Here is a 23,420-nt window from a genome sequence, read left to right as displayed (position 1 = left end):
AGAAGTGGTGGTGGTGTAGAGAGGAGAGAGAAAGAAGAGGAGTGAGAAGGAAATCTAAAAAAAAAAAAAAAACTTTTTAACCGGTTTAACAAGTTAAAGGTCAAATGGACCTGTCAAAGAAGGTGGGGTGCAAAGGTTGGATTTTTTTGAGATTAATGGAAGATTGGATTTTTATTGTCAGACCGGCAAAAGGTTGGATTTTTTTTTTTTTTTTTTTTTTTTTTTTTTTTTTTTTTTTTTGTAAAAAAAAGACAAAATTGAAATGATAACTACATACCTTCGCTTCTTCAGAAATGATATAGCTTTAAGTGTGTTGCATTCCAGCTTCGCTGTACTTCTTTTCCTTCTGCATTTCTGAGTCTGTAAGCTCCATTACCTACTACCTTAGTGATCTCGTAGGGTCCTTCCCAGTTGGGTGCTAGCTTCCCTGCGTTTACTTCCCTGGTGTTTTCGTATACCTTTCTGAGAACCCAATCTCCTAGTTTGAAGACTTTTGTTCTGACATTCTTATTAAAAGACCTTGCTACTTCTTGCTGGTATGCTGCCATCCTCATTCGTGCATCTAGGTTGTGAATTAATTCTGCTTGATTCCTTTCTTCTGTCATTAACCCATACCTTGCTGTGGGGACTTCTACCTCTGTTGGGATCACTGCTTCACATCCGTACACCAACGAGAATGGAGTGTGGCCTGTAGCGCATTTTGGAGTTGTTCTATCTGCCCATAGTATGTTGGGTAGTTCGTCTGCCCATTTCCCTTTGGCTCCTTCTAGCCTTTTCTTCATGTTGCCTATAAGGACTTTGTTGCTTGATTCTGCCTGTCCATTTGCTTGTGGGTACCTAGATGTAGATGTGATGAGGGAGATGTTCCATTCCTTACAGAATTTGGTGGTCTTATTGCTGATGAACTGGGATCCATTGTCTGTAATGATCTCTGCTGGTACCCCGAATCTACTTAGAATGTTTCTTTTTATAAACGAGATGACATGCTTATCCTTGATTTCCTTGTATGCTTCTGCTTCGATCCATTTCGAAAAGTAGTCTGTCATTGCTAAGAAGTATACTTTCTGTCCTGATGATGGAGGTAGCTTTACTATATCCATTCCCCACTTCATGAATGGCTAAGGTGTCAATGTTGGATGTAGCTCTTCTGATGGCCTGTGTGTCAAGGGTGCGTGCTTTTGGCATGCTAGGCATTTCTTGGCGAACTCTGCTGCATCCTTTCTCATGCTTGGCCAGTTGTATCCCATTCTGAGTGCTCTATTGGCTAGGTTCCTTCCTCCGGAATGATTTCCACATTCTCCACTGTGTAAGGATTGTAAGACCTGCTGAGCTTCTTTTTCTTCGAGGCATCGTAAGAAAGGTCCTGCTGCAGATTTCTTGAAGAGTACATTGCTGATCAGACAGTACTTGGAGGCTTTCTGAGCAAACGCTTGAGCTGCTACCTTCCCTGTTGGTTTTGTCTTGCCCAAGAGGTATTCTTTCAATGGTGTTGTCCAGCTGTTGTCTACTTCTTCTGTAAGGTTTGTTTGAACTTCGTAGACACTCATTGTTGATTCTTTCTCTATGGCTGGAGAGAGTACGTGCACTAGAGGGATAGTTCCAAATTCCTCTGGGTTGATGTTTAATCCCAAGTTTGCCAAGGCGTCTGCTTCAGTGTTCAAGTTTCTGGGTACTTGTTCTATTTTGAATTCCTTGAACTCTTTAATGAGCTTCTTTGTGACTTCCAGGTAGGCTATCATTCTGGCGTCCTTTGCTGCATATTCTCCGTTGATTTGGTTTACCATGAGTAAGGAGTCTGAAATTACCTCTAGATGTTGTATCTTCATGTCCTTTGCAACGGTTAATCCTGTGATTAGTGCTTCATATTCAGCTTCATTATTGGTAGCCTTGAAGTTGCACCTTATTGCCTGTGCTATCTTGTCTCCTTGGGGTGATGCCAGTACTACTCCCAAGCCTACTCCACGTATGTTTTCTGCACCATCTCTATGGAGTATCCATTTCTGTGTAGCTTTTGGTTCCTGTAGCGCCAGTACTTCCTTCTGTGCTTCTTCTTCAAGGGTAGGGCTGAAGTCTGCTACGAAGTCTGCCAAGGCTTGTGATTTGACTGTCGTACTGGGTTCGTACTGTATATCGTATCTGCTCAAGTGTAAGGCCCATTTTTCTATCCTTCCTGACATCTCTGGTTTTCTCATGATAGTTCTGATGGGATAGTTGGTACGTACTCGTATGGAGTGGCTTTCAAAGTATGGGCGTAGCTTTACTGAAGCACTGAATAAGGCTAAAATGATTTTCTCTAATGATGCGTACCTCGTTTCTGCACTGAGTAGGGTTTTGCTTACATAGTAGATTGGGAATTGCTCTTTGTCCTCCTCTCTTGTGAGAACTGCACTGACTGTCCCTTCAGACACTGCGAGGTACAACCGGAGTGGCTCCCCTTCTTTGGGTTTGGAGAGAATCAACGGGTTGGCTAAATATTCTTTCAGCTTCTGGAATGCTTCGTCGTGCTCTTGTTCCCACTTGAATTCCTTATTCTTCTTCAGTACTTCGTAAAAGGCTCTGTTCTTGTCTGAAGATTTTGAGATGAACCTGTTCAATGCTGCAATTTTTCCTGTTAAGCTTTGTACATCCTTCTTGAATTTTGGTCGCTCTAGGTCTAGGATGGCTTTGACTTGGTCTGGGCAAGCTTCTATTCCTCTTTGTGTGACCATGTATCCTAGGAACTTTCCTGATTGTACTCCAAATGTGCATTTTGTGGGGTTTAACTTCATGACGTACTGCTTTAAGATGGTAAATGCTTCTCTAAGGTCTTTGACGTGATCTTCTGCCGTTTTGGACTTAACAACCATGTCATCTATGTAGACTTCCATTGTGTTCCCAATCTGTTCTTCAAACATCTTGTTCACCAACCTCTGGTATGTTGCTCATGCGTTCTTCAATCCAAAAGGCATTACCTTATAGAAGTATATTCCTTGACTGGTAATGAAAGCGGTTTTCTCCTGGTCGTCCTTGTGCATGAGCTGGTTGTAACCACTGTAGGCGTCCATGAAGGATAGCAGCTCGTGCCCTGATGTGGCGTCTACCATGGCATCAATATGAGGTAAAGGGAACGGATCTTTTGGGCACGCCTTGTTGATGTCTGTAAAGTCTATGCAGATTCGCCATTTTCCGTTCTTCTTCCTGACTACCACTACATTGGCGAGCCATTCTGGGTACTTTACCTTTCTGATCTTCCCAGTCTTCAGTAGGTTTTGAATTTCCTCATTGATAATCTTGTTCCTTTCTGGCGCAAATTTCCTTCTCTTCTGTTTTACTGGTGTATGCATTGGATCCACGTTCAACTTGTGAGTAATTACGTCTGGAGAGATGCCTTTCATGTCTTCATGGGTCCAAGCGAATACATCTTTCTCTTCGTCTAGAAAGTCGTAAACTTGTTGTCTGAGTTCTGCCTTCAACTCTGATCCTATTCTGACTTTTTGATCTGGATGTTTGGGGTTCAACTGGACTTCTGTAGCTTCTTGTTCTTCTGCCACGCTCAACTTTTCTTGGCCCAGCTGACCCTCTGATTGCTATGCTGAACTTTTTTTTGCAGACGTTGCTTTCAGTGCTATCTTGTAACACTCTTTAGCTTCCCTAGGATCTCCTCTGATTTCTTGAATACCCCACCTAGTAGGGAACTTAATGTCTTGATGGTACGTAGAAGGGATGACTTCTGTAGCTTCTTGTTCTTCTGCCACGCTCAACTTTTCTTGGCCCAGCTGACCCTCTGATTGCTATGCTGAACTTTTTTTTGTAGACGTTGCTTTCAGTGCTATCTTGTAACACTCTTTAGCTTCCCTAGGATCTCCTCTGATTTCTTGAATACCCCACCTAGTAGGGAACTTAATGTCTTGATGGTACGTAGAAGGGATGACTTCTGTAGCTTCTTGTTCTTCTGCCACGCTCAACTTTTCTTGGCCCAGCTGACCCTCTGATTGCTATGCTGAACTTTTTTTTGCAGACGTTGCTTTCAGTGCTATCTTGTAACACTCTTTAGCTTCCCTAGGATCTCCTCTGATTTCTTGAATACCCCACCTAGTAGGGAACTTAATGTCTTGATGGTACGTAGAAGGGATGGCTTTCATCTCATGTATCCAAGGTCTGCCTAAAATCATATTGTACGAAGACAGAGTATCAATCACTAGGAACTTGACCTGTAGGTTGATCCCTTTTGCGTATGTTGCCCATGTAATCTCTCCACTTGTCTTTTTGGTTTCCCCACTGAATCCCACTAACATTGTTGACTTGTTGACGATGTTCTTCTCATCTATGTTCATATGTTTCAGGGTGTCAAGCATGATGATATTTGCAGAGCTTCCATTGTCAACTAGGATTCGTTTGATCATGCAGTTTCCCACTGGGAGTGAAATCACTAGACCGTCATGATGGCCTTCTACTGCATCGTTTTCTTCAAACATGATGGGGATGTCTATCTTGGATTTCTCCCTCTTGTCTGGTTGATCCTTGTTACTTTCCTTTGCATGTCGCTTTGCTGCTGAATATGTTAAACCGCATACTTCTGATCCTCCTGATATGAAACAGATGGTTTTGACAATTGGAGGCGGAGGAGGAGGACCTCCTTGCTTAGACTCTTTCTCCTTCCCTGAAGCTTTAGATCTATCTGACAGGAGCTCTTTGAGGTAGCCTTTCTTCAGCAAGTATGCGACTTCCTTTCTGAGCGCGACACATTCATCAGTAGTGTGACCGATATCTGAATGGAAATCACACCATCTGGATGGATCTTTCTTCTCTTCAGGCCTATCACTCCTTCTGGGCCATTGCATAGTATCTCCCATCTTATTCAAGGTCCTTATTACTCCTGCAGGATTAACATTGAAGCAGTACTCATGTAGCTTAGGTGGGAGTTCAGGATCTTCCCTCCAATTAGAAAATTCTCCTTCGACAGCATTGACTGATCCCTCATCAAAGCGTGAACGCTCATACGGCTTGAATCAATGATCTCTTCTAGGAAAATTGTTGCTCCTTCTTGGCTAACGGTCTTCATCCTTTCTGAGCTCTAGAGTCTTTCTTGCATACGCGTCTTCCTCAAATCTGACTTGAGCCATAGCCTTAGCTTGCACATCTTCAAAGGTTGTACAGGGATACTTGGTCAATTCCTTGTAGAGCTCACTATGGTCTAGCAACCCTCTTCTGAATGCTTCAATTGTTGTGGGAGAATCACACTTGTGTATCCCAATCTTTTCCCTGTTGAACCTGTTGAGATAATCCCTCAAGGATTCACCGTGTCTCTGCACAACACGGTATAGATCTGAAGACTGCTTCTCTATTTTCCTGCAGCTGGCGAACTGGATCTTGAATAGGTTCACCATTCCTGCAAAAGATCGGATTGTCCCATTATCTAAATTAATGAACCAAGTTAGAGCTGGACCTGATAATGTGGCTCCAAAGCCTTTGCACATGATAGCCTCACTGATGTCTCTAGGGATTGAGCTTGTCATCATCTTCTGCTTGTAGAGGGACACGTGCTCATCAGGGTCTGTTGTTCCATCATACATAGCCATGTTGGGTGTGCTGAACCTCTTTGGCACTTCTACCATGGCGATCTCTTCTGAGAAAGGAGACTCTATATAGCCATCTGACGCCTCTTCCTCCATGGGCTTTGGCATTCCAGGAATCTTGGCGATCTTGGCCTCAATTGCTTTAAGGTACTCTTTGACCACCTTCTCTATCTTTCCTTCCTCGGTTCCTTCCTGGCTACTCTTCCTGTGAATTCTTGCATCTAAAGAGTCTAGATCCAGGGCTGTTTCCCTAGTGTTAGATCCTTTTTCCCCGTTAGGGGTATGAAAAGTTCCTGACATATCAAGCAGCATGGCTATACTTTCAGTGTTCTTTCTGGCGTTAACGGTTTTAGAAGCAACTGATTGTATTTGGCTACGGAGGGCTTCATTTTGTTTGGTGGGACTGGTGAGTTTGGCTTCGGTTTGAACCTTTTGGGCCAACAGTGTTTCAATCTGGCTTTTTTGCTGGTCTAGGGTTTGACGGAATGCATTCATTCCCTCATTGATTTCGGCCATGGTAAAAGGTACTTGGTGCCCAGTCATGGTGTTTGTCTTGGTTTTTGGCGAATTGGTAGGTTCATTGATTATCAGCCCCACGGTGGGCGCCAAATTGTTTAGGCAAATCTCAATAAGGACATACGAGAATCTGCTAGGTTTGAGGGGTAATAACAATCATACTACCAAAAGCATATAAATTAACTAAGAACGATTAATAAAGCAATAAATAAGCAACAAGTAAGCAATAAATATTCAATTATATAAAGAAGGTGAGTTCAGAGACACAATACTGAGTAAGGACAAACCTCCTTCTTCAGTAGGGATGCAGTTCCGTAGATAAAAGTAGAGTAATTTGATTATATTTAAGTGTATGCGTGTGTCCATGACTGCTAAAAATGTCTAATTATGCTTATTTATACCTAGGGATCTCTAGGGTTTACAAATATCTTCAGAATATATTTGAAATGGGGAAGATCTTCTTGATTTATCTTCTTCCCTATTCTGTAGGTGTATCTTTGGCAAGTATCTTCTTGATTGATATGTATGATGCTGCTTTCCTTGATTATTCCAATCAAGCCGTTTTGCTTATTTTTGCCGAACCATTGATCTTGGACTGGTGCCCTAAGTGTAATGGGTCGTATGGTGATACAGGCCCAACACCCTCCTCCCTTGAACCTTTATCAAGTCCATATAATTGAAAGAATATGTGTCTGGTCAGGAACTGCTTTAATGAGCTACTGCGCACTTGAGTAAGTGATTTCGTGTATTGATACAAACCAAAAATAATCCTTCGATGCCCTGCATTCTATAATCCCTAATTTCAATGCAAGCCCTAATTTTAAGTGTAGCTATAACCAACACCCTTTTAATTTGTTGCATATTTATTCCGATTGAAACACTAATTATCAATGAGATGTTCAGAAGAAAAAAGATACTCCGTACTTTTGTATTTACAGGATTGTATTGCCGGCTTTGTTGACGGTGCCTCAAATTGTTGCAATTATAAAATATAGGGAAATTATCACTGGTACACTCCAACTTTTGGCTTTTATCTTTGGTACACTTCAATAAATTCTCATTATCAATGGTACACTCATAATTAACAACTAATTGCTACAGTAAGTACACCGTTAAGAAAACGCTAATTAAAGGTTAATTTTAGGTTATACCACTTAAAATAAAATGACTTATTTGCCCCCTCTACCCCACATACATTAAATAACCACATTCAAACTCTCAACAACATATATTAAAAACTCAGTGAAGATCGTTCATCTTCTTCCTTCTTCTCACTCTCTCCCCTGTTTATGCTGGTGCGAGGTTCCATAATTGACGGACAATTTGAACAAAATTCGAGCATAATTTGCACTTCATTGTTGATCTTTTAAGGTAAGTGTTCATCTGAGCCTTTGATTTTCTGAATTTCTCTTAGTTTGGTAGTGTATAGATTTTTTGTTTAAATGGTTGAATTATGATTTCCATGTACAATTGTTAGCGAATTATGGTTTTAATTATGCATAATATGCCTGTGATTATTATTTGTTGCTTTAATGTTGTATTTTTTGCACAAATAATTCAAATTGGGTGTGTTTGAGTAGATATATGTATGTTTGTGTGTGATAGGTAACCCTAGGTTAGATTATTTGTTAAGTATTGTTGCATTGCATGTTAAATTGAAACTGGGATAAAAATGTGGTGTTTTGACCTAATTTTGCAGAATGGATGACAAGGTTTTGTTTAGATTTAAGTATAAGGTTCATATTATTGATATTGAAGTGGATCCTGATCTTTGCAATATGCTGGATTTAGTGATTGAGTTTGAAGATAGGCTACAAAAGAAAGGTGTAGTTATATTGAACCCTATCTTTGCATATGCATATAGGGGAAGCATTGGCCTATTTATGATGATGGTGGTATACAGAGGATGTTTAGGACATTTCCTAACAACAATGTATTTGAGATTTTAGTTGGAATAAACCCATTGAAGTCTAGTTACATGAATGACTTAGTGTCTGAGTTTAGGAGGAGAAATGCAGATGTTGAACTAGATAATCAACCACCTCATTTGGATGAACCAGAAACACCTCCATTTCCACCTGTGAATGAACCAGTCTCACCTCCACTAGTCTTTCAACACATAATTAGACCTAGCAGTGAAGAACCTGTCACTGAAACACAGCCTAATTAGCCTTTGAGTGAACCACAACCTCACCAATCCTCAAATGAACCACTGACCAAACTCAAACCAAGGAGGAGATTGGTAAAGAAATATCAGTCCACCACTGATGCTAATGCTACTGACCCATCTTTAGATGACATTGTTCCTGACCCTTTAGTAGATCAAATGTTCCCTACAGAGTTTAACTGTGATCCATATGTCACTGCTGCTGATTTGCAAAATGAGGATCAGAATGAACAGGCTAATGACATGTCTAGTAAGGAATATACTAAGGGTAGGAAGGCATTTGAGAAGACAGAGGCAAAAATTGCAACATCTAAGGGAAATGGCAAGGGTAGTGGGAAGGGTGAAAGTTCTGCTCTAGGTAAAAGAAAAAGTAAGGAAAAGGGTAAGGGAAAGGAGAAATCTACACAGTCAGTTTCAGTTGGGCATGGGAGTGACAAGTTACCACCTTCTCTAATTTCACCACACACTTTTTTCAAAGAGTTACCTTTGAGTAGAAGTCCTAGGTTTTCACCTGCACAAATCACAACTAAACACATCACTCCCCTACCTAGATCAAGTACAAACAGTTAACCATAACATATAATCACTGACCCTACCCTATTTGCTAGAAAAATTCCAAAGAAAACTCAATTTAGAAAGGGTATATGGAGTGGTCAGAAAGGGAGAGTTCCTAAACAAGGTACAGACCTCATAAAGTCAGGGAAGAGTACTGTACCTAGTGCTAGAAGGAAGGTTACTTTTGGTTTGGGTGGTGGTAGTGGTGATCTCGATGGTTCTGGTGATGACTTTGAAGATGAATCTGGATCTGATTATTCTATGGATGAGGATTATGTAGTTGGTGAGGGTTCTGGTGAATTTGTAAACTCTGATGAAGATATTATACTTGATGGTGATGTCCCTGAAGATGAATTAATTGAATTAAACAGTGTTCCCCACATAGAAGACAACTGGGAACCTAACTTCTGGTCAACTTTTATTGATGATTCTGATGATGATGTTTACATGGCCAAGTTATATAAGCATGGAGAGATGTATGAAGAAGTCAAATTTGGGAAGATAGTGCTTAGACCTTGAGAGATATTCATTGACAAGGCTCATTTGAGAGAGACCTTGAAGGATTATGCTGTTCAAGAAGGATTTGCAATTGATGTAGTTGTTGCAGACAACAAGAGGTATACTGTGATATGCTTGGCACAATGCTGTGAATGGAGGATGCATGCAAGTAGGATGCCTGATGGAAAGACTTGGGCTATCAAGAAGATTTGGCTTGATGTGCATAATTGTAGGGGGTTAGAGATGTATAATCCAATCTGTATTGTGAGATGGGATGCTCCTAAAGTGATGGAAGACATAAGGGCAAATCCAGATATTCCAGGAAAGGCACTTAATTAGCTCCTTTTTCAGAGGTTTGAAATTTATTTGAAGCAAACCACTTTGTATAGGTTGAAGAGATATGTTGTTCAAGAGTTATTTGGAGGACATGATGAGTCCTATAGACACTTGCCTAGATATGTTGAAGTTGTTATGAGCACAAACCCAGGATCTAAAGCTTTTGTGGCATGGCATCAAAGTGAGAGCATTCCAAGGGTTAATTTGTTCACAAGCATATTCATATCCTTTGCTGGACAGTGGCAAGGATTCCTAGCTAGCTGCAGGCCATTGATTGGGGTTGATGGTGCTCATTTGAAGGGAAATTATGGTGGAGTTTTGCTTTCTCCTGTAGCTTTAGATCATAACAATAAGATAATCCACTTGCATATGCAATTGTGAGCAGTGAAGACAAAGAGAGTTGGAGTTATTTTTTCTGCAACATTCACAACATAGTGAAAGAATTAGAGAGAAAAGATTGGACAATAATATATGACAGGAAGAAGGTGAGATTATTTACCCTGTTTTCATGTTTTTTTGCCTAACTTTAATAAAGTTATATGTCTCACATTGAAAATGTTGTATGTTTTAGGGTGTTGATGTGGCATTGAAAGATAGGTGGCCTGAAGCTAGGAGAAGATACTGCTGTAGACATCTGTCTAGAAATTACAAGAAAGTTTTTCCAGGTCCACTTATGTATATCCTTTTTAGGAGAGCTTGCAATGCAACAAACAAATTCACATTTAGGAAGGCAATGAAAAGACTTCAAAAGGAAGGAGGAGAGGATGTGATGAACTGGTTTGCAGATCTATGTGACCAGTCTAAGTGGAGTAAGCACAAGTTTGATCCCATTGTGTGCAATGACTCCAACACTTCAAACTTTGTTGAGAGTTTTAACTCAACACTTGGAGCTGACAGATGTAGGCCAGTTTTGACCTTACTAGAAGGTAATGACCCTTATGACTTGCTTTTAAAACTTGTTTGGAATTATTACATGTCTAATTTTGTTGTTTTTCATGCTAGGCATAAGGAGAGTTTGCATGGTTAGGATAGCTTCAAGGCATGAGGCTACAATGGCCTTGAGTGATGATGAATTGTGCCCCAAAATAGCAAAGCTAGTAAGAGACATCAGTAAATCCACTACAACATGCAGAGTTTTTCAGTCTAGCCCAGGAGAATATGAGATTCATGAGGGCAAATCACAGTTCTCACTCAGGCTAAACACCAAGATTTGCTCATGTGGAGCTTGGCAGCTGTCTGGCATACCTTGCAGACATGCTATAAGGGCAATGATTTATGCTAAAGTTGACCCTCATAGGTCTGTAAGTTCCTGGTATTCTGCACAGACCTACAAAAAGGTGTATAGCCATTCCATTGCTCCTATACCAGACCTCAGTCAGTGGGCTAAATCTGCTGCTGAGAACCCTGTTGATGTTCACCCACCAAAGATGAAAAGGGGGGTTGGTAGACCAAGCAAAAATAGAAAAAGGGAAGTTGGAGAAAAGCAGTCAGGCAAAAGGTCAAGGACTGTTAGATGCTCAAGCTGTGGTTGTTTTGGACATAACAAAGCCACCTACAAAGGAGGGCTTACTGGGAAAGAGTTAAGGTCTGGAGAGACACTTGTGATCCAAAACCCAAGGGTTAGAGATCAGTCAAATGCTGCAAAGGATGCCAGGGCAAAGTCAAAGGGTGAAGGGTATGGTGCAACTGAGCTCACAAGTTCTCAGCTCTCAAGTCAGCCACAAGACCTGTCACAATCCCAAAACTGAGTATGATGCTCACAAGTTCTGCTGCAGCTGTTTTTTTAAATCTAATTTAAGTATGTACTTGATGTTTTGAACAATATTTGGATAGGTTTGTTTTTTGGTGAAAAAAAGTGTAGTTATTTTTGAACAGAAATTGGATAGATTTACATTAAGTGTAGGTCTTACTTTTTGATGCAACCTTTTGAAACAATATGTTTGGGATGCTATTGCTATAACAGTTAATATATGACTTTTCTTTGTCTCACTTCTTTAACACTTATTGTACTATCATATTTATGTTATTCACAACATTATGTGCTATATTTACTTCGGAAATAGAGGAAATAACATAAAGCAAACATCTTTATTTATCACTTCATATTAAATGTCATAACTAAGTTTTCATTGCAACTAAAACTGCATCTACTTTAAAACAACAACCAATATGACTAAATACATAACAACATCAATTTCTACAACCATATGAACAAAATCTGCAAAATCATCTGTCTTCTTCATGAACTCATTAAATTCTACCCTAAGTAGTTGTACACTTGATGCTTCTGACATGTCACCAGGTCTGCCACCAACATCCCTCACAATGTGTTCTTCACTAACCCACATGAAAAATTGACAGAGTCTGCACTTGTAATACGGCTTCCCAGGATTTGAAACTGAATTTGAAAACCTGATGTCAGCAGCTCTTGCAGGATCACAATTGCAGGTAATGGTTTTAACCCACAAGCCTCCTCTGTTGTTTATGTTGCTTGAAATTGACCTTGTCACAGAAGAGGAAGCCATGGCAGAAAAATGGAGCAAGGAAAAAAAAAAGAGATAGAAGATGCAAATAAAAGTACCTTTGAGAAGAAGACAATGTATTTATAAGTGCAAATGTGGTGGGACTTGTTTTTTTTTTTTTGAAAAAAAGGAGGGAATTGTTGGAGGGAAAAGTTGGAGGGAACTTAAATGGGAGGGCATTGAGGTCTTTTCCTCTTTTTATGCTTAAAACGTGTGTAATTAACGTTTGCTTAACGGTGTACTTACTGTAGCAATTAGTTTTTAATTATGAGTGTACCGTTGATAATGAAAATTTATTGAAGTTTACCAAAGATAAAAGCCAGATTTTGGAGTGTACCAGTGATAATTTCCCTAAAATATAATAGGGTGAGGATAGGGGTGAGCATAACCGGGTACCCGGTTGGATTTTATATTTTATCTAGTTTTGTGTCCCGTGTGATGTCTGAGTTGTTTATTTAAAATTAAGATAAATTTTTAATCTATATGTCAATTTTTTAAATATATAATTGATACAACATTAGTTAAGAATTGATGTGTTTTTGTGACGATTTAAACTATGTAGTAGACATGTAATGACTAGTAATAATATTGTTGAAAAAAATATCCTAAAATTCTATCTACTAAATTTGATTGAAAATAGAATTATAAACTAATTTTTTTTAACCTACAAATTGAATTCTATATAACTCTATCCTACGTGGCGCGACACTTGGCAAAAAGGTGAAACACCAAGTGTTGATGTCTTGTCGCCTGACTAAAAGTTTAGCTTTATATATTAGTTATATGATTGTAATTAAATTACTTTTAGGTTAATTTTTATATTACCACCCAAAAATGTAACCATTTTTTAAATAACCACCCATTTAATTTTTTATTTTAAATTACCACCCCTTAAATTAAATAAATGCTCAAGTTACCACCCTATTTAAAAATTCGGTGGATTTTCCGTCCGCGGGTCCCACTTAATGCTTATTTTAACCCTTTTGACTGATTTTTTCCCTAATTATTCTCTTTAAAAACGCTCTCCTAACTTCAATTCACATTTCCTTCACCAAATTCTACCAAATTTCACTATAATTGGAGTAGAATTCGGTGAAGGAAATGTGAGTTGAAGTTAGGAGAGCGTTTTAAAGAGAAAAATAGGGGAAAAATCCAGCCCAAATGGTCAAAATAAGCGTTAGGTGGGGCCCATTCACATAATATTCACCGTATTTTTGAAATGAGTGGTAATCTGAGCATTTATTTGATTTAAGGGGTGGTAATTCAAAATAAAAAATTAAACGGGTTATTAGTTCGAAAATAGTTACATTTTTTTGTGGTAATTTAAAAAATTTCCTTATATTTATTATAGCCGTTTATATTTTATATTTTATATTTTATATTTTATATTTTATTTTAATTTTCTTCATAGGCTGCGGACCTGCGGTAAGTACTCAGGGCTCTTTCCTGATCTTTTATAGCCGTTGTGCCAGCTTTGATAATTCATTTTGACCTCCCTCACCGTGCCTCCTATATATTTTTTTCGCCAGCATGTTTTTAGCTTAGTATGTTCTTTGGCTACAGGGTTATATTAAGTTTTTGACATCAATTTATGATCATAAGACTCAAATCCAGGTTCTTTTAAAAGTTTAACTAGTGTATGGTCTGGCCGATGCCCCGGGTTGTTACTTTGTACTTGTTTAATTTTCTAATCAAATTTGACAGTTTAGATAAAAAAGACTTACTGGTTTTGGGTTTAAGTCTTGCTATAAACATTTTTTAGTTGTCAAATTCAATCATTACATAATGGAAAAAAAAAAGTATAATAAGACAAAAATTAACTTATCTAAGTTAACTATAATTTTGTTGAATAAAAAAATACAATTAATAAATGACTAATATGGTAAGACTTTTAATTTTAGACCTGTTGGTCTTGAGTTCAAGTCATATTTGGGCTCATACTCACTACCTCTAGCTTCACTGAGTTTATTTTTCTCAAAGTGTAAGAGCAATAATGGCCTTGTATTCAATAAGGAGAGTCTCTGCTTCCAATAAAGGTTCTCACTACAGGATCTCGCATCAATCTCCTTCTCGGATCTTTTATTAAAATGGCTAATTTTACAAAATTATTCACCAAAACGGCTAATTATATTTTAATTCCCAAATTAGCTAATTTATTAACTTGGAGGGAATTTATCTATTTCTTATATTCCTTTGAACCAATTTGGTTCACATTATAGGTTTTTGTTTTTATTTTTTTTTTATTTTTTTGGTTTATTTAAAAAGATAGTTTTTTTTTTTTTAAAAAAAAAAAAAATTGGAATTTTGTTTTTCTTTGGGAAATTATAATGCCACAGTTTGAAACATCCCATTAATTGAATAATGAGTAATATATTTGCAACAATTCTCAATTCTTAAAAGTTACACAAAATAAACAATCATTAAAAAAATTGATCCGAAGATCCAATAATCAACAAAAAAAAAAAACTCTTTTTTTTACACGTAAATATAGAAATATACGGAGTACTTTGTATTAAGGTTTAAAGGCCCAAAGTTTCTAATGCACTTTACAGAGAGATAAGATGTATTAGAATAAGATAAAAGCCTAAAATTTAGAAAGCAAGTAGGAACAATCAAGTCTTGATTACATATAAATAACTAGAGTTATACAACGGTTGACCATAATATCATTTTATTTGCTCTGGAAAAGACGAACAATACTTTATTTCCCTTATCGTGGTATAATTTGCGATAGTCTTGATAGACCAATACTACTTGAAATTCCAAATTTTTGTGATTGATATGATCTTGACGAAAAATTAGGGATTTTTTTTTTTGATCAAAATTAGGTTTCTGCCATTGTTGGCATACTTCGTATAAAAAAAAAACTTTAAGAAAATTAAATAAAACAAGATTGCATCAACCAGATGTTGAGAATGTGGCTAGCCGGATAAATGTGAAAAAAAACTAACTTTAAGAAAATTAAAAGGAAACCAAAACAAAGGATGACTATTTAATGGCTACAGAGAAATTGTGGGCATTATAATTATTTTTAATCTTAACCGTTTATTTTTAAAGACCAATCTTGTCCATCCATTCAATTGACTTTAAACATTTATCAAAATATAATGTAGCAACACAACCTTTAAACATTGTTATTATTTTTAATCTTAACCGTTTATTTTTTAACACCAACTATGATAAAGGTGCGTGTAGCAGCACAACCTTTTAAGGGTGCGATGTACATCACAAATTATGTAATTGGGTGCACATATTAACATAAATGACACTAAAGAACTAAGGTTTCATGGAAAAAAGTGGAATCTTTATTATTTTAAATAATTAATTAAACATTATTTAAACTTATATGATTTACCATCATACATAACTAAGGGTCTGTTCAGTGTTCACATTTACTTAATTTCAGTTCAGTTCAGTTCAGTTCAACTCCAATAAGTGCAGTTCAGTTCAGCTCTAATAAGTTCAATTCAGCTCAGCTCCTAATTTCCCTCTTTCATAAAATATTCATTTAAGCTCTGAAAGTGCAGCTGGTACTCAAGAAGGGGGGGGGGGGTTGAATTGAGTACAGGGCAGTGTTAAGAATTATTGGATTTTCTTCTCTATTTATGTAGGGGGACCAGGTGATGAACTGGTCCTGCAGCGGAAACAGAAAATTCAATAAATAATCAACACAAAGATTTAACGAGGTTCAGCTCAACTCTGAGCCTACGTCCTCCACTACCCTAATTACTTTTATTAATCAACTCTGAAAAACAAAAGCAATTACAAATGATCACACTCGTGATCCCCACACCTAACTCTAGGTGTCACTTCGCACTTGAACTCACAAGCACTTGCACTCACACTCGTAAATGCTACCCAATCACTAACCTCTTAGTGATTCAATACAAACCCTTTGTTTCCCTCTAAATGCTTCCACTCAAAGCTTACAAGAGATAATTACAAAACAATCCTTACTGTGTGCATAAATAGTTTGTAAGAGATGAACTAACTATTTCCCTTAGAGTGTATTTCGAGCTTTCAAAGATAGAGAAGTTTTTCAGAAAAGCTCACTCGAAATTCTGATCGAGTTTATGCTTTTATAAGGTTGGGAGATTAATTCTTTCGTGATCTTTTCAGATCATAACTTAGGAAAATAGAATATCTTTTATTTTGTAAATAAGAGATATTCTAAGATATTATTCTACTTTCCATAAATGGGTAGAATAATATATTCTAAGTTATATGCGAAATAATTCATCTCCAACTCTGCATAAACTGAATCAATTAGTTTAGTAAATATTCTCTAAGGATAGGAAATATATATTCCAGAAAATATTTACTGAACTAATGTCCAGGTTCACGAAACAAGCTACGAAGCAACTGTTTCCTAACCTGTTAGTGTCCTAGAGATCAGGTCAACTTTTCCTGATCTCTACAACACTAAATATTCTAAGTAAGGGATACAGATAGCTTACGTACAAACATCCATGCACACTTAACATTATAAAGACTACAAAGATCAACTATCCTAATCTGAGAGACTTCATAATCTTCAAGTCTTGACGGCCTTCCTTGATAGAACATTCTGATACATATTTCTTGAATGCTTTGATTCAAAAGGACTTCATATTGCCTCAAGTACTTGGGATAGCTGTTCCTGTTCAAAATGTCAGTTGATATGATATAAAACCAACAAGAACCAGCTAGTCAGCTGTTTGTCATCACTCAAAACCTTAAGTGACTCAACAAATTCCCCCTTTTTGATGATGACAAACACTTTGAAGTTTCCTGCACCTGCACGTTAGTGAGAAACAGCAAAGTAAAGAAAGTTCTAATCTACACTTAAGAAGACAAGACTTTCTACTAGACTTTCTACACAAGGGATATCTTGTGTAAAAGACTTATGACACTGATGACTGACCAGGATAGCCATCTTTATTTAAAAGAAACAACTTGTTTTTGGATTTTTGGAAAAAGACACTGAAACAGTTAGTTAATCTAACTGTTCTCTCTATTTTAACTTGTTTTTGTGATTATCTGACTCAAGGAAATGAAAGACTCAATCTAATTGTCTGACAAGGCCTTTTCAGAAACTTCAACCTGCTTTTCCCCCTTTTGGCATCATTAAAAAGCATTCAAAAAATAGAATTGCACACCAAAATATCGCAAGTAAGCCAAAAATCAGTAGTTTCAACCACTGATCAATCTCAATGCTGCAGGTTAGCACAAACAGGTTATTCAATCACAGAAAACTGAAAAAGCTTAAAACTGTTCAGGATTACACACCAGAAGGTTAGAAACATAATAGAAACCACACTGCATTAAAAACAGTCTAGCAGTGTGGGGGAACAGCAAATATTATGGCAGTTAATGGAAGGGGAGGGGGAGACTGAAGTGATCATTCATCATCATCTTCATCCTCTGGGTTGATCTCCTCCTCGAAGTCAGAACCTTCCTCAGCTGTCTTTTCTACTTCCTTCTTCTCCTTTTCCTCTGTCTCTTCTTCTTCTTCCTCATCAGATTCATTTTCCTCTTCTTCAGAACCTTCTCCTTTTTCAGCATCAGGACCCTTCTCACTGGAGGATTCCTCATCATCCGTCTCAATGATCCTACAGTGTGTAGAGTCAAACTGCATCCCAGACTCTGGGGGCAACAGGTGATCAATCACCCTGCAAATAGTAAGGAATTTCCTGTTGTTCATAAGCTTATCAAGCTTCCTGTCTTCTTCAGCCTGCACTAGACTGGCAGCCAACTTTATGATCCTCTCATCTTGCCTTTCCAACTTGGCAAGAAGCATTGCCACATCCTCAGGAGTGATTTCCTCCTGGTTCCCTGCATCCCTTGGGCTACTTTCTTGACCTACAAAAGTCAGCCTCTTTCCAGAGTAGTCAATCTTCTTTTGAGTGAGTATTTTCTTGGAGAACAACTGAAGACTCACCACTTCACCAGAAAAAGAAAACTTGGGATTCTGCTCCTTGATGATTTTGCAGATAAAGGAACCATAAGGCAGGGAGTTGTGGGATGAAGCATGGCAGTACAACATGTGCTCCATCATTAGAGCTGGCAGATTAACCTTAACCTTTTTCAGGATCAGATAGATCAGGACCATGTCCATGATCCTAACAGTACCTCTGCCTTGACCTTTGGGCAGAAAGACCTTCAAACACATGGAGTGCAGAACCAACATAATTGCCTCCCTAAAGTCACTAGGGGAGCCAGCTTCTTCCTTCTTTCCAAACAAAAACTGAGTAACCACCTCAGGTGTTACTCCTCCCATTAGGGGCCACCCATCACTGCTATATCTACCAAAACCATCTCTAGGTATACCCAGCAACTCAGATAAAACAGACTCAGAAACATGTACAACACTCCCAGAAACAGTTGATACCACAGACATATCAATGCTTTGCTTCAGATTAACAAAGAACTTACGAACAGGACCAACAAAAGCATCATTTAAATCATTAAACAGAGACATCCATCCTTGGAACTCAAGAAGTTCCTTAACTTGACTCAAAGCAGGAATATCAAAATATTCATTCTCAACACCACAACCAGATAACACAGTCCTAGAACTTAAAGAAGTTGCACCAGTACTGGGGTTAACAGGTTGTTTACCTTTAGCAGCCTTGGAGATACGGGAAACAGATGATGTTGCTTTCCTTTTCTCTCCTCTCTTAGGCTCAGATGGTGTAGTCTCCTTCTCTTCTGAGCCCTTAATGACCTTTGAAGCAGCCCTAGTCTGCCTTTTCCTTACAGAACCAGTAGTGGTACCAGCAACCACCTTGGTCACCACTACATCTAGATCCTCCTCCATCTTCTTGTCCTCCTTCTCCTCATCCAATCCTTCATCAGCCAGTTCCTCTAACTGTTTTTCAAGTTTCTTGGCTATCTTTTTAACAGGTTCCCCCTCAGAAGGTGATTTGGGGTTTGAAGAAACGGTTTCAGTTATTTGAGTGAGGGTTTCGATGGATTTCTCTTTTGGGGCCTTTTTGGATTTGGATTTTTGTGGAGAAGGGATTAAAGTTTTAGTCTTTGATGGTGAGGCAGGTTTTTCCTTCAAGACATTCTCTTTTGAAGAAGTTTGTCTCAAGGGAACGGCCTTGATGGGTTCAGTTTCAGAGGGGTTGATTTCTGGTGTTGCTTGTGAAGGAGTCTGCTCAGAGACGTTCATAAGAACATCCTTGATTGTTTCTTGAGATTTTGAAGAGGGGGAACTAGCCAAACTTGCTTTGGAACCTCCTTTCCTTCCTCCTTTCCTTCCAGTTCCAGCCTTTCTCACCATTGTTGCTTGTCTAAGCTTCGAAGAATTGATCTTGTAGAGAGAGAAGTTGAGAATTTTTGATGAATGATGAATAATCACGGAGCAAGGAAAGGGAAGCAAATATATAGCAAGAGGAATTATAGAGACAATCAGAAATAAAATCAGAGGATCAGAAGATATTTGGAAGTTATTTTAATTTGGAAATAGCTTCCATAAATGAACAACTGCCCATAATTGCAACTGTCAGAACAAATTGCCGTTGGAGGAAAATAACTGCCATATTTAAAAGATTTTAAAATCAAATAAGAATATAAAAAATATTTTCTCACGGTTTAATTTGAAATTAATTTCAAAATTAATCCGTTTGTATTTGCTGCTGTTTCCTCTGCTGGTAGGGTTACTGAAACAGTTGCTCATCTGTTCAATATGACCTTCAATCCTGAAAGTGATTAGCTACAATATTGCTCACATAGAGATAAGCAATTAACACTGAGATAATAGACAGATTGCAAAGGTATGATGCACGCACACATTTAAAGAATACTTAATTAGCCAATCATTGGGGAAAACAGCTGAGAGAGGTCTCTTAGTTTGACCTAGTCAGACCTAACATGACTCTAAACTTGCAGAAAGACTCTTTACCCAATGGATTAGTGAAGATATCTGCAATTTGTTCTTCACTGTTGCAAAAACTCAGCTCTACAAGACCTTTCTCAACATTATCTCTTAGGAAATGATGTCTTATCTCAATATGCTTTGTCCTGGAATGCTGCACAGGATTCTTAGAAATGTTAATAGCACTTGTATTATCACATAAAATAGGTACATTTTCATAGAAAATACCAAAATCTTTCAACTGGTTCCTTATCCACAACAGCTGGGAGCAGCAAGCTGCAGCAGCTATGTATTCAGATTCTGCTGTGGATAAAGCAACAGAATTTTGTTTCTTTGATCCCCATGAAATCAAGCAGGGACCTAAGAAATGTGCCATACCAGATGTGCTCTTTCTGTCTACTAGGAATCCAGCATAATCTGCATCTGTGTATCCTAATAGTTCAATTGAACCACCTTTGGGGTACCACAAGTACAGATCATCTGTTCCTACTAAGTATCTAAGTATTCTCTTGACAGCCTTTAGGTGAGATTCTTTGGGATTGCTTTGAAAACGTGCACACAATCCCACAGAAAACACTATATCTGGCCTACTAGCTGTCAAGTAGAGAAGAGAACCAATCATACCTCTAAACAGTGTAGCTTCCACACTCTCTCCTTTATCATCACTGTCTAGCTTTGCATTTGTAGGTATTGGAGTTGCATATGATTTACTGTCTTGCAATCCATACTTCTTGATTAGTTCCTTTAGATACTTTTGTTGATGTATCATGATCCCATCAACTGTTTGCTTGATTTGCAATCCTAGGAAGAATCCTAGTTCTCCCATCATGCTCATCTCAAATTCACTTTGCATCAGATCTGCAAACTCACTACACAAAATTTGATTAGTAGCACCAAATATTATATCATCTACATATATCTGTACTACAATCAAATCAAAATTCCTGGTTTTGATAAAGAGGGTCTTATCAACCGTTCCCCTTCTATAGTCATGTTCCATCAGAAAGTTGGACAGCCTTTCATACCAAGCTCTAGGAGCTTGTTTAAGACCATAGAGTGCCTTGTCCAGCTTATATACATGATTTGGGAATCGACTATCAGCAAATCCAGGGGGCTGCTCGACATATACTTCTTCTTTCAAAAAACCATTAAGAAATGCTGTCTTAACATCCATTTGAAAGAGCTTAATGTTCTTATGAGCAGCAAAGGCAATCAAGATCCTTATTGCCTCAAGTCTAGCTACTGGTGCAAAGGTTTCATCATAATCAATGCCTTCTTGCTGATTATAACCTTGCACGACCAGTCTAGCTTTGTTTCTGACTATAGTACCCAGATCATCCAATTTGTTTCTGAAGACCCACCTGGTACCTATGACTGACCTGTTCTCAGGTCTTGGCTCAAGATGCCACACTTTATTTCTTTCAAATTGATTTAATTCATCTTGCATAGCCAAAACCCAATCAGGATCTTTTAAAGCCATCTTGTAGTCAGTTGGTTCTATATTGGATAAAAATGAGAAAAATGCACAAAAGTTTTCATAAACTGCTCTCCTAGTCTGAATGCCTTTACTGATATCACTCAGAATTTGTTCAGTAGGATGAGAAGATTTATATTTAAAAATGCTAGATCTAGGTGCATTCTCATTTAATCCATCAGAACCATCATGCATCCCTGGTTCATTTGTGCCATCGAATTGGTTTTGCGCAGATGGACCAGTATGCTGAGATGTTCCCCCTACCTCCCTTACCTGGGTGGAAAACTTGTCCTGAAAGTTTTCTGTTCCCCCTGAGGTGTTGCTTTCTCCATTTACTTGGGGGCCTTCATCTCCATCCTCATGAGTATCCACTTGTTGAGGATCTCCTTCATTGTGACCAAGTCCTTCACCAGCAGCATCTGGTGAACCAGTATGTGAACCTGGTTTTTCTAAGGAAACATCAGTTGATTCTCCTGTAAAATACAAAAGTCCTATCTCATCTAAGTCATCAACCTGCACATTCTCACAACACATATTAAATTCATCAAAGACTACATGAACACTTTCTTCAACACACAAAGTTTTCTTATTGAATACTTTATATGCCTTACTGTGAGAAGAATAACCAAGGAAAACAGCTTCATCACTTCTTGGATCAAATTTATCCAAGTTGTTCTTACCATTATTATGCACATAACACTTACAACCAAAGGTTCTGAAGTATGCTATGTTTGGTTTCCTTCCTCTAAGAAGTTCGTATGGAGTCTTCTTCATTTGAGGCCTTAACATCAACCTATTTAACATGTGACAAGCTGTATTTACAGCTTCTGCCCAAAAAGACTTGGGGAGACAACTCTCAATGAGCATTGTTCTTGCCATTTCTTCCAAAGTCCTGTTCTTTCTCTCAACTACTCCATTTTGTTGAGGAGTTCTTGGGGCAGAGAAATTGTGAGAAACTCCATGTTCCCTGCAGAACTCTATGAAGCTAGAGTTATCAAACTCTGATCCATGATCAGATCTTATGGCAGCCAGTTGATGATTGATCTTGTTCTGAACCTGCTTTACTAATACAATAAACTCATCAAAAGTTTCATCTTTAGAAGACAGAAATAGAGTCCATGTGTATCTGGAATAATCATCAACAATGACACACACATATCTAGAACCATTTCTACTTTGGACTCTCATGGGTCCACATAAATCAATATGAATAAGTTCTAGAGGTCTGCTGGTACTGATAGTTTTCTTTGGCTTAAAAAAGGATTTGACTTGTTTCCCTTTAGCACATTCCTCACAAACTCTATCTGCTTCAAACTTGATTTTAGGCAGGCCTATCACCAATTCTTGAGACCTGAGTTTGTTAAGAAGTCTAAAGCTGACATGTCCCATCCTTTTATGCCAAAGCCACTGGTCCCTATCAGAAACAGCACTCAAACAGATGGACTTGTTCTCAGGGATTTGGTTTAAATAAGTAATGTAAACGTTTTCATGTCTGAATCCCTGGCAGACAAGTCCATTTGTTTGCAAATTCACTATGTGACAAAGGTTGTCTTTGAACTCAACTTTATTACCTTTATCACATAATTGTGAAATACTCAAGATATTATGTTGTAAACCATCAACATAATATACATCACTAATAGCATGGGAAAGTGACTTACCAACCTTACCAATTCCAAGAATGGTACCTTTGCTGTTATCACCAAAAGTCACCTTTCCCCCTTCATGAGCTGTAAGTGAGAGAAACTGTTTCCTATCCCCTGACATGTGTCTTGAGCAGCCACTGTCCAAATACCAGTAGGTATTGTCTCTCACTTCAGCCTGCACAGGAAAAATTCAAACGTTAGCTTTAGGAACCCAAATCTTTTTGGGTCCCTTTCCAACAACAGATTCAAGCAAGTCTTTTCTAACCCAAATTTGTTTAATATTTTTCTCA

General features: G+C 38.1%; 1 protein-coding gene across 1 annotated transcript; it reads right to left on the bottom strand.

Annotated features, from left to right (window-relative positions):
• Window positions 1–287: 287 nt before the first annotated feature.
• LOC145625370 (uncharacterized) lies at window positions 288–782 on the bottom strand. The gene has a single exon (XM_081678430.1). It carries the CDS (start codon window positions 780–782, stop codon window positions 288–290), a length of 495 nt encoding a protein of 164 aa, XP_081534556.1.
• Window positions 783–23,420: the final 22,638 nt, after the last annotated feature.

The sequence above is a fragment of the Chenopodium album genome, chromosome 3 (assembly GCF_948465745.1).
Source record: "Chenopodium album chromosome 3, dcCheAlbu1.1, whole genome shotgun sequence".
NCBI classification, from domain to species: Eukaryota; Viridiplantae; Streptophyta; class Magnoliopsida; order Caryophyllales; family Amaranthaceae; genus Chenopodium; species Chenopodium album.
Note: the sequence above shows the minus strand (reverse complement) of the source record. Positions and strands in the feature narration are given on the sequence as shown.